Source organism: Neltuma alba, unplaced genomic scaffold (assembly GCF_004799145.2).
Source record: "Neltuma alba isolate B1F8T4 unplaced genomic scaffold, ASM479914v2 tig00011289_pilon, whole genome shotgun sequence".
Classification (NCBI taxonomy): domain Eukaryota; kingdom Viridiplantae; phylum Streptophyta; class Magnoliopsida; order Fabales; family Fabaceae; genus Neltuma; species Neltuma alba.
In genome coordinates, this window is record NW_021635998.1 from 903,514 (window position 1) to 915,919 (window position 12,406).

Genomic DNA, 12,406 nt, shown 5'->3' on the forward strand with positions numbered 1-12,406 from the left:
AGGAAAAAGTTAATTATTAATAAATTTTAATGACAAGTTATTATTTTGATAATTAAATCTCTTTGTTTTTTGAGACCTAATTATAATTCTTTCTTCTTAATTTCCAATTAGTATTGCTTTGACTCTTGCCTTTCCACATTTGAGAGGTTGCAAAGACAAATTAGGTCATTTGAAGCAAACCGCGTTCCTACAGCGTGACTGTGGCAGAGAATCATGTTCATTAAAATCTGCAGAAGCTTCTCCTTCCCCATATAGCTTAACCCCTCACCTCCTTCCCCACATTCCCTTCGAACTCAACAATGGCGCTCGATGACCATGCCAATCCCAATTCCCATCCCTTCGACGCCAAAGGCTACGCTCTCACCACCAACATCCTCCTCACCATCACCTTCTTCTTGTTGTTCCTCATCATCCTACTGATTTTCCTTCACTTCTACGCCCGCTGGTACCTCCGCCGTGCCCGCCTCCGTCACCGCCAGCGCCGCCGTTCATATCTTGTCTTCTACGTCGACGACTCCGTCCCCTCTGACGCCCCAACATCCGTCGGTCTTGACCCCTCAGTGATTCAGTCTCTTCCTGTCTTCATTTATTCCGCCCACTCCGACCCAGTGGAATGCGCTGTGTGCTTGTCCGATTTCGAAGAGAACGAATCGGGTAGGGTTTTGCCCAGATGCAGCCACACTTTTCACGTCGAATGCATCGACATGTGGTTCCAGTCTCACTCGACCTGCCCTCTCTGTAGATCTTTGGTTGAACCTGTTCCGGCCGGTGACCGACCCGGACCGGAGGTGGTGATCAATGTGTGCGAACAGGGTTCGAGTTCAGGATGTCGTCAGGATGGACAAGAAGATAACCGAAGCGGCCGGACGCTCTGTTCTTCGTCGTCTTCAGTTGGGTTGAGGCGGAAGCCGTCGTCCGTTGGTGTAGCAATTGAGGTGAGCAGAAGCTTCGGGAAAGAGGCGGAGGGGTCGACGACGTCGTTTAGGTCACCGGGGGACGTTTGCTATCGTTCCAGCGAGTACTGAGCAGAGAGAAGAAGCCGAGTCCTTCGTCCCCATCGTCGGAAAAGAGTGCCGCTGGATGCGGCTCGATGACCGAGATAGAGACGAGTCAGTGAGTTAACTCGGATACGCAGTGTAGTTATGGAGTGATTATGTTTAGCGGGGCCCGACTCCATAAGTTGTCTGGTGGGACGTATACAAATTTATGCCCCTCACCAAACCTCATGTAAAATTATGAATTTTGTTGGCAAAAAAAAAAAAAATCAGGAATTTTGGAGATGTGGATATGGTGTTAGAAAAATAATATTTTTTAGGTTTTAAAATGAAATAAGTTTATTTACTTTTTTTTTTTTTGAAAAGTAGACTATTCTGGGAACATTAAATTGATTGTACTGTTTTCGTTAATGTGTATGAAGTATTAATCCTTCAAGGAGCAACATTCTCTGAAGGAACAAAGTTGGGGTTCAAATTCCACTCTGATAATGTATAAATAGACATTGAAATTGATGAAAGGCACGTGTTTGTGAATTGTAAATTGTGATCATAAAATGGAGGAAGGTGGGAAGGAACGACGCTCCGACCAAATGGGGATATACGGTCCACACCATACGGTCTCAAACTCGCCACGCCGCAAGTATTCCACGCGCCACTCCACTTTCCTTTCTTTCAGTAATCACATCATTTACGTCCCATCAACTTTTCAGCTCATCAAATGGACCATATGAGCATTCTCACATTTTAACCTATTTACATGTGAGATCTTCATGTTCCACCTCGCACCGTACATCCTGTCAAATCTGGACATAAAACTATTAACTGCAATACCATGCTGCAGCGGGCCCTCAAGTCTTTGGGTGTTTGGGTGATGACCCAGGCTATGATTTGAAAAAAAATCACCCGAACACTAAAAAAAAAGTGAAAATCATGATTTTGGCTTAAAATTCATAGTTTTGGTAGAAACAAAAATTTTCTGTTTTTGGGGGAAAAAAGAAAGTGTGAGAGCCTATAAGATATGTGTTTTTTTTTTTTTTTGCGCAAACGGATATATCCTTCCTAATTATTCATCTCTTTCTCATTGTTTTAGACGCAGTATAAGAGAGCCTGAGAGTAGATCTCAATAATAATATGATCTTAACACCCCTCAATTATTTTTTATAAACATATTTAATCTTATATCTTATAAATATATATACACATATTAATTATTTATTAGTTATATTATCTTATGTGTTATTAATTATGTTGATAAAAAATATATTATTAACAATTTTATTCCTTCAAATTAAAATATATATAAAATCTATTTTATTATATTAACTTATGTTTTTTTAGTAATTTGTATATATAAAAAGTGCTTCTAATAACAACTATTCAAACACTTTCACTTTTCAGAATCACTTCTTCACAAAATCTATTCTTCCCAGAATCTATTTTTCAGAAGCTATTTTTCAAACCATGATTTGGTTTTATCTAAACACCCCTTTTAACGACATGGCCTTACTTATATTTCATTTCTTTTTTGTATAAAAGACTTCATATCTGATATATTCTAAACATGATTTTCTTTATTCCTAAAGGTTGAACACTTAGTTCTTTTTTTTTTTTTTTTACTTGAACAGTATTGAATCACTCTTCAACCCAATTACCATTTATAAGCATGCTTTGGTGTTGATAATGTAAACATATACCTCTTCTAAAAATGACAGGGGGAAACAAGTTTCTGGCCGAATCAAGCTAGCGAGCAAGCATTATCATTTCATTCAAAAGAATACATATGGGGTTACAACTTACAAGATCGTATCAGTACATAGATATATTAATATTCACAGGGATATAGCAATACAAATTGCAGAACGAGAGCTGTTAGTATTTAGTGAAACCCTGGACTGCAATGATTTCATACGCTAATCTACTAAATGACATCCAGTGGATGTCTTGAATGAAAGTCAATGTTGGCCGTGGGGATAAAACTGCAGGTTTAGAGTGTGTCACCCTGCAGAATGTAAGTTAATTGGCTCCACATATTGAGACCTTCGTCTCCTCTTCCCTTCTGGAGTGCACCTTATGGCACTTGCCTTCGCAAGCTTCACAGAGAACTTACAATTTGATGATGGAGGCGACAACCCCCTCTTAGATGAATTGGTGTTGGGAGAATTCAGCCTTGCAGTTTTGTTCCTGTTCCCTTTCGTCAATGCCTTTTTGGTTGGAGACTTTGCTCGCTTTTTTGTCAAACGCAGCTGGGCGTTATCACGTTTCTTCTCATGATTTAGGAGCCTAACATGAAACGGATTCACGCCTGTGTAACACACAGATTCGCCATCATTTCCACTTCTTTCTAAATGCACGTCTCCATTGTTTACCTGAAATTTCATAAAGTTCGAAAAATTCGGATTGGCTTCAATTTAGACAACTCTCAAGGCATCCAACATCACAAAATAGGTAATAGTCAAAGCACAGTAAGCACTGTTGTCAGGGCAAAAAACATACCAGTTGAAGTAAAGCAGAAAAACTTCGAGCCACATCATACTTCTCTTGCCCCTTGACCACATCAGAAAAGGACAAGATACTGTTTTCTTGCTCTTCAAATGAAAGTTTGTCCAGGATATTCTCCCCATAGTCATGGATATCAAATGGCGGGTGTGATTCCTGTCAGGCAAATTAATTCAAATCAACTTGAAGCACCACAAACTTTGAAGAGGGATGTATGATGTCAAACTATTGACCACCATCAATCCCTCCCACTGCCGCCCCGAGGGCATCAAAGAGGATTATTCACCTGTTCTTCCAAGTTGTGCTCAATTCTTTGTTTCCATGTAGAAACCCGAGCTGCCATTTCAGTTTGCTTCTCGGTCTTAGCTATGCTAGCCAGGAGAGAATCCTGCGTGATGCACTACGGGTTATAGGTTCATCTAAGCAAAAATATTGACCGTTTCAGGAAAACAAGCAACTCAGACTTGACCAGACAGTTTCTCTCAAGCCCTTGCATTATTTCACACAAGTTCTTCAACAGAGCCACAAACAGATAGGATGCAACTTTTTTGGGGGAAGAAAAACTCAATACTGAGTGAAAAATAACTGGCACTCTTACCAAGTGAGAGCGACAGAGATCTTCCAGACTTGACTGAGAATTTGGATATTCATTACCTATAGCCTCATCAACGTCAACATAAGCATCGCCATTGTCATACTGTAAAAAATCAAGTAGATAAGCTTATTCAGAAATTTCCATTTGGTCTGGAGCATGTGACAATAAAATTACTGGTCTCCAAACCTCTTTACTGCAAGCAGGCATATCTTCATCCATATTGACATTCTCTGGAACTTCTAGATCAGGGTTCTCACTATCATATAAGTTGTCATCATTGCAATTTTCAGGGTTCGGAAATGTGCCATTAATTTCATCCCCACCATTAACAAGTGATTGCCTTAGCTGTAATTCATTCATCATATATTATAGGCTGTCATAAGATGAAAAAAGATAAACAGAGAATGCACGAGAAAGTACCTTTTCATACAATGGAGGTGATGAGCTATCCTTCTGTTTGTTGGCATAGCGTCGGCTTTCCCATATATTCATGAGCTCTGGATTGATAGGACCATGCAATTTTGCAGGTGGAAATAAGGAACTTATAGATACACGTCTGTTTAAATTGACTCCTTTGCTCTTAAAAGCTTTCACTGCGTAAAGGTAATAGTAATGAAGGTGTAATCACGTAATAAGGGTAAGGTAAACTAATAAAGGGATAAACGAGGAGAAGAAACCTTTTCTAAAGGGCTTCACTCTCAGATTGCCTGGCTCATGAGGATTTAAAGGTTTCCATGGATCATCTTCATCATCGCTTGAACTGTTTGAGGGATATGCATCACATCCTTCATCCACATGAAGTCCATTGTTGCAGTTATCAAAACCAGCAGAAGCAGGAGAATTTATTGGAATGTTATCAGCATCAAATCTGCAATTATGTTGAGGAGTAAAGCTGGGATTAGCATGCTGACTCTTTGCAGCAGAATTTTTGTGTGCACTTCCAGTAGAACGTCCTCTGGGAGAATGAAAGCTTTTACGATTTGAGCTCCCTCTGTAGGCACCATTTTGCTCTGTCCCTACTTTGTTTCCCCTCAGATACTCATTAAGTGCAACAGCATCAGAAGTGTCCAAAAGAATAAAATCATGATACAAGTTTGTGGTGGCCAACTGCAAACACGCATCATATCATCAGTGAACAAAATGAAGTATAGCAATGCTTCCTTTTGTAAACAACTGGAAGCAATCATGGTACCAGATAAGACTCCAATTCCCCACCACGACCGGTAGCATCCAAGCAGTCACCCTCAAGAACAACGAGATTTGCAGGAGGCTTTACAAAGTGATTCAAATTGACTTCTTTTCCTGGTGTACTATCCAAGGAAATATTTTCTTCCACTGTAATACAACAATAATTTACAGATGATATAGTAAGACATAGCAACTTCAATATAGAATATAACTGTTTTGATGCTATTGATGCGGGATGTTAAAGATATAGACATCAAAGAATACAGAAAAAGAGATGACAAGAGAGAAGAAGCAGCTTGAATTGTGGACACCCTCAATAATTCTTTGTTCTCAAGAAATTATGAAACCCAAAAGCTATTCAAATCATATACCAGGAATCCCATGTTCAGTTGCAATATCATTTTGTCTACCTCTTGGTTAATGCTACAAATCTGACATAGCAAAAAATTCATCATAAAAATAACAATCCCTTTCTGCCATGTTCACGTTTGATAATTTCTCAATATTCTACATTAAAAAGGTCACCTGGGATGTCATCTAAACACCAAAATTGATCATTTTCTTCATCGGCAACGGCTGGGGCACCACTTTCTTCAGGCTGGACTGATGGCCCTGGCCCATCTAATTGTTCCTGCAATCTGCCCAAAAAGTACATTTGTCAGATCAGATAGTATACATTTTGCACAAAATAAAACATAGTACAGTCAAGCCAATAGGTATAGTGATAGGGATGCAGGATTGGAGGCAATTACTAAGAGGCCTCAGGTTCAAATCTTTATTCAAATATGCACACACAAAAATAAAAAAAAAGACAGCTCGGCCATATAGAAGGGCATAGATATTATCTTATGTCATTTAAAATCTGTTCATGGTTCAATCAAAAGGATATTTTTATTATATCTAAATTAACCAACTGAATACATAACCCAATTTAAACTCAAAATCTCTTTTCCACTGTTATTTCAGCAAAAAATAACTCCACCAAAGGATTTGTTACTGAATAATCAAATGCTTGTTGGCGTTTCAGTAAACTCTTTCACTTTCACTCGTCCGCTTAGTTTTTAATATCCAGAATCCACTTTTCATAGAAGTTTGAAGGAGTCAAGTTCACTTTGCCCATGATTTCAACAAAAGCATCAACTATATGATGTCTAAGCACCACGGATTGACAGAAGAATAGAACGGGACAGAAAAGGAAGGCTAATACAAAATGGTGCTTCTAGAATTTAAATAAGGTCGTAAATTTCCAAGATTGAAGCAATAATTTTCTTTTCTTTTGGCCTTCAGTTAGGGGTATAGGTAAAGCTGAAGTTTAATTAAGAAGCAGGAGCAAACCCGACACTTTAATTAAAAAAAATCAAACCTTTTCTGAGAAAGAAACTCTAAAGCACGTAATACCAATGTGTAAAGATATTCCACCTTCCGACTGTACACCTGTATAGAACCCTGAAGCAGCAGAGCAGCTACAATTACCGAGAAACAACCAATTCAGATGAGCATATGCAAGAAAAGGAGGGAAACAAAATTTGAACGAGATAGGCCAAACCTTCAGCAAAATTTACGGAAATGTGACCTTCCTCTTCTACCCCGGTGATCTCACCGGAGCAAATTTTCAGTAAATACTCCTCAAGTTTCTTGGCGAGGTTGACTTCCCAATTAGATTCAAGGTCACGCTCTGCGTGAACCGAGTGGAACCCACCACCACTACTTCCCGGTTCCAACGTTTCCTTGTTCATATCCTCCTGAATGAAAACCTAGGGTTTCAAATTTCCGGTGAGAAATTGTAGGCACTGATAAAAGTAAAGTCGGGGTTTCGAGTTTCCCAGAAATGGGAAGTGGGTATTGTGTGTTCACAAATCTGAAGCTGCTGTTATCCACGGTGCTCTGCAGCAAGGCAGGAGGAGGGCACGAGAGAGAGGGGGAGAGAGAGGATTCAAAAAGTGCCCATCACCATTTTCCCGCTTGTTTTGATAATATTCAGAAATCAACGAGTCTATTATGAGTTAGGCCGAACACAAGGTCATGGTTTGGGCCTTCTTCTTAATTGGGCCATTTGTTCCCAAGAGCCATTGGGCTTGACCCAAAAGTCTACATTTGTTTTCTTTCGGCCATGAAAAATGAGTAACGCTTCTTATTATTATTGGGAATGTGAGGGATTTGTTATGAATTTTATTATATATCGTAATATTAATGTTGATGGTTACATCAAGCATGGATAATAACCAAGGATGAAACTTCATTTGGGTTCCATAAATTTATATAATTTTTATTTTAAATATTAAAACAATATCGATATAAAATATTAACTTTATATCAAATCACACTATTATAACACTATTCATATAATTCATCAGTAGTTTGAATCATCATGGACCATATGTAGGGTATGTTTGGATTAGCGTTGGGCAAAACTGACTTCTAACTCAATTGACTTTTGTAACTGAAGTTAGAGTAAAAGTCAGTTAGTGTAATGCAATTTATGTTTGGATAGATGCTTTTAAAAAGTCAGTTAAAAAAGTTAAAAGTTATTTGGATAATTAATAGAAAAGTTAGTTTAATTATAAAATGACTGAAAATAATATGGAGTAGTGTTTGAAATTTTATATTTTTAATGTGATAATAATTTAAAGAAACACGTAAAATTATTATGATAAAATATAAATAGTTTGTTTGTAAAATTATAAAATAAAAATATTTGTTACGGAGAAAAATTTGAAAATATATTGTAGATAATTAATTAAATATACATAATGAACAAATATGAATATAAATTAAAATTTATTTGGTCTCTAATTAAAGTAAATAGAATCACATAACTAATTAAATCATAAGCTTTGCACAATTTTTCCATAAGTCAGTTAGAAAAGTTGATCCAGATTGCGTTGGATAAGTCAGTTAGAAAAGTTACTTTTTTTCATAAGTCAGTTAGAAACGAAGCTCAATCCAAACAATCTTCTGAGCTGCAATAAGCCATAAACTTCAATTTCACGCTTTCCTGTGTGCTTTTGGCATTCCATACGGCAATCCAAACGAGTCCGTAATCTTTTTTCAATATTTGTCATACATTTATTAACTTCTATGAAACTTCCTTTTCTTTTTCTTTTTTATGTTTTTCTTCCTAATTTAGAAAGCTTAAATGTTGGGAAAATGGGCACAATTTTTTTAAATTCTGAAAATATCATCTACTTAATTTTCCCCAAAAAGACCCAAAAAAAAAAAAAAGAAAAGGCTGCGAATGGTGTAAATCAGTTCGACGTCTCCCTCTTATGCTGATGAGTTTTCATAAGAAAGGGATGACCACTATGTTGAATAGGAACAAACAGGAATGGGATTACTAAATATTACTACCTCCGGTCCTTATTATAAGACCTCGTTTGACTTTTTGTTTGGTCCTAATTATAAGACCCCAGTCCATTTTGTCTCTCATATTTATGCATTTTTTTCCAAAATAATCTTTTTAATAATGATAGTTCTAGCCAATACACTTAATTAGCAAGGATATTTTAGGAATGACAACATTTATTTATTACAAATAACTAACTTAACTTACTTCCTTAATCTCCTCAAATAAGTTAACTGGGTCTTATAATTAGGACCGTAGGTAGTAACTCATAATAATTTGTAGGTCACCAAAATAATTCCTTTTGATGAAATAATCAGTTACAAAAAAAAAAATCCAACAAAATAATGAACTCAAGAATTTAACCAAGGAGCTAGTATGCACCACTAGTCAAATTGGATATCACAGCATAACAGATGGCTCCGACGCCTACTTAGCCTCTAGACACATATATGAATAAAAAGTTGAATATATATTAATTATATGCTTTGAAGATCCCGGCGAAAAGCGATCAGATCAATCAATTTGGTACGGCCATTGGGCCAACGGAGTAGGGAATCCCGGAGGCGGAGATCCAGGAATCGTCATCAGTGGTAGTTGCATTTCGGAATTCATAGAACTTGCGAGGGTAGAAATTTGCGGCTTGAGCGGCAGTGATCACCTTCACGCCGGGCCACTTCACTCTGTGAGAGGTATCGGCGCCAGGACCTTTGTTGTTGTACTCATTGAAGATGCTGGTCAAGTGATAGATGCTACCCATCCACGACATGTAACCTTCGGGAGCGAAGATTCCGTCGATCAGAGAATCCATGATGATCACCTTGGCGTATGCTCTCCATGGACGTCCGAGGTATGCCGGTTTCTTTGCCGGGTCGGAGAGGTAGAGTGGGTCGGCGGTGAAGTGGCAGCTCTGGAACACCATCGCGCTGGGACTGTTGATCACGTTGCGGCCACTGGCGGAGACGATGCAGTTCTGGTTGTTTAAAGGTGGCCTGACGACCAATGTGCAATTCTGGAAGACCATGTCGGCGTCACCGAAGATGAAGTCAATTGTACCGGAGATGACACAGTCGCGGTAGAACTGGCGGTGGGACTGAGCGTAGAGGGTGTCTTGGTACCCATCCATGTGGCAGTTGTAGAAGACGGCTTTATCAGCGGTTACTCGGAGAGCCACGGCCTGGTGCTTAATTGCTCCGGCTGTGTTCTCGAACCCTACGTGCATGGCCGTGAAGTAAGGAGCATTCACGCCTGCAAATTCACAAGTCATCAGTTTTAGATCATTCTAAGCAAGAGTAATTTTATTGGATGACTCGAATCTTGTGGATCAGGAAATTATTAATACAACATACCGAATGTTGCGGTGTTGTAAGTTTGGACGCCGTCAGCAAAGTTGAGACTGCCGGTGAATCTGGTGACGGTGGGACCATCTCCGACGATTGTGATATGACTGGATTGCTTGGGTATGTTCACAGTCTCCTTATATACTCCGGCCTTCACGTAAATCACATAGGGTTTCATGTTATTCTTGGGAACAGTTTTGAGAGCGTCGGTGAGTGTTTTGAACTGCCCGGATCCATCTTGAGCCACAACAGCATTGGGCTTAACGTTGGCGGCACCGGCTGCGGCTGCGGCGAGGAGGTGACGGTGTTGGTTATCACTTACCCAAGACGGCAAGCTCTCGAGAAGCTTCCGACTGGAGGTGTTGTTATTATCACCATGAGCTTGACCGGAGGTGTTGTTATCACCATGGGCTTGATCGGAGATGATGCTATCAGCATGAGCTTGCAGGCTGCCGGCGAGGCCAGCGAAGTCGAAGGTTTGGGCGACGTCAGATAGGCCAGAGATAATATCCAAAGCGTTCATGCTGAGCTCCAGGGAAGTGTTCAACACCCTGGCCATGGTCTCGGCGGCGTGTGTGGTGGTGTTCTCGAAGCCGTCCAAACAGGTCCGTTGGTGGGAGATAGTGCCTCCGAGCCACACCTTAACGTCATAGGCGTATTCACCGAGCTTGTTTATATCGAACTGATCCACGCTATTGATCGAGTTTTTAATGTCGTCAATGGCGTAGTCTAACACCTCGTGGCAGATCTCCATAGCCTGTAGAATTTAAAACACATAAACACACACACACACACATTGATGTTCTAGGATTATTCATTAGTTATATATGTTAAATTACCCAGGAAATATACAATATAGTACCTGTCTGGTCATGTTGTCCTTGGCAAGCTCGTCGAACAGGGTAGAGTTATCAATGAACTTCTTGAACTCCTTGCCGGCGGCGTGGAAGGCCGCTTTGACGAGTTCTTTAACGTCGGTGGTGCCATTGTTCGCTTTTGAGAGGCTGTGCTTGCAGGTTTCCTTGTATTCGGCTGAGCTGCAAAGCACGTCCACGTCCTTTTGAGTCGCAGAAATCTGTTTCTTCTCACCATGATCCTCCCCGGACCCAACCGCATCGTAGGCTGCTTCGCCGGCACCAGATAGACCGACGCCCACGGCGGCCACCATGGCCACCAGGAGGATCCCTGAGACTGAAATAACAGCGATTTTCTTCTTCCTTTCATGATCACCGTTAGCCATATTTATTTTTGCTTATTCTACTATAAAGATGTAGTTTTTTTTTTTTAATTATTATTCGATATGGAAGAGATATACCAACAATAAGAGTAGAAGTTACAATATTATTGTTGGCACTCTCTTTCTGAGCAGCTTGTGAAAGGCCAAAGGTGGTCGTTATTTGTCTGCTGTAGGATCTCGCATTCTGGGGTGATTTATATAAACGCAACGCTTCTCTGAACCTCAGATTTGTTTGTGCAACGAAAGACGAGGAAGGCCTCTTGTGAAACAAGAGTTTCCTCATAATCTGGGAACCTGGTATGTTATATCTAAAGTTAGCACGCAAATAAAACGTTGACTGCACATATATATGGTCATTGACTAATTTTGATCTGTTTGAATGGTTATTCGGGAGATTATATGGTTGTAATAAAATTGAGGGTGACAATTAAATGCACACTTTGAAAAGGTTTTCTATATGTAATTTCTGCGTCCATGTGAAGGCATTTTGCATGTATAATCAGCATATTGAGATGCTAAATTTAGTGATTTACGATCCGTCATCTTTGCGATCATACACTAAAAGCAAATAGAAAACACCAATGAAAAACGACACGTGACGTGAGGAGTGCTATTAAATTTATATTCGCGTGTGTGTCATATAAAAAAATATTGTAATATGTATTATAAGATTGATATGGTCTATATATATGCATGAATTAATGATAGTCTTACAATTGGTAACAACAATAATAACTAACTAATCTCTATAACATTTGGAGGATATTACTTGAATTCTTGGTAAGCATGAACCCAAAATGCTATAACATTTGGAGGGGAAAAATTAAGAACTAATTAACTACTATAAGTGCCAACATTTTTTCCAATATATAGTCTTCTTAGGGATTCAATCATTTCTCTATGTATATACACAACCTCAAGCACAGGTGAAAAGAAGAAAAAGACGAGGCATGATGGGCCCCACTGGATATATGAAATTCACTGAAAAAAAACCTTACTTCTTTCTGTCAATATAATTAACCTGTACGGTTTTAAACGTGGAGAAAATCTCCCCCGTTTTTAATACGCACAGGAAGAAATTTGAATGTAGTAAGACTTAATTATTATAACAAATTAATAATGATGACTTACATTGTTGATTACCATTTTGGATATATCTATATATAATTAATTAATGATGTTCTAGCATTGTTATGTCAACTAATACATTTTTGC

General features: G+C 39.0%; 3 protein-coding genes across 3 annotated transcripts; 1 reads left to right on the top strand and 2 right to left on the bottom strand.

Annotated features, from left to right (window-relative positions):
- The first annotated feature begins 178 nt into the window (after window positions 1-178).
- LOC114711450 (RING-H2 finger protein ATL2-like) lies at window positions 179-936 on the top strand. Its single transcript, XM_028895857.1, has 2 exons — window positions 179-761; window positions 791-936. Exons 1-2 carry the CDS (start codon window positions 300-302, stop codon window positions 851-853), a joined length of 525 nt encoding a protein of 174 aa, XP_028751690.1. The 5' UTR covers window positions 179-299; the 3' UTR covers window positions 854-936.
- A 1,794-nt stretch (window positions 937-2,730) lies between these two features.
- LOC114711443 (condensin-2 complex subunit H2-like) lies at window positions 2,731-7,177 on the bottom strand. Its single transcript, XM_028895848.1, has 11 exons — window positions 6,821-7,177; window positions 6,638-6,737; window positions 5,800-5,912; window positions 5,279-5,421; window positions 4,764-5,193; window positions 4,507-4,679; window positions 4,273-4,431; window positions 4,090-4,188; window positions 3,778-3,879; window positions 3,489-3,647; window positions 2,731-3,361 (listed from the first exon to the last, which is right to left on the bottom strand). The coding sequence occupies exons 1-11, from the start codon at window positions 7,008-7,010 to the stop codon at window positions 2,990-2,992; spliced, it is 2,040 nt and encodes a 679-aa protein (XP_028751681.1). The 5' UTR covers window positions 7,011-7,177; the 3' UTR covers window positions 2,731-2,989.
- A 1,957-nt stretch (window positions 7,178-9,134) lies between these two features.
- On the bottom strand, window positions 9,135-11,194 carry LOC114711374 (pectinesterase/pectinesterase inhibitor-like). The gene is made up of 4 exons (XM_028895765.1): window positions 10,817-11,194; window positions 10,417-10,711; window positions 9,964-10,335; window positions 9,135-9,862 (listed from the first exon to the last, which is right to left on the bottom strand). The coding sequence occupies exons 1-4, from the start codon at window positions 11,192-11,194 to the stop codon at window positions 9,135-9,137; spliced, it is 1,773 nt and encodes a 590-aa protein (XP_028751598.1).
- Window positions 11,195-12,406: the final 1,212 nt, after the last annotated feature.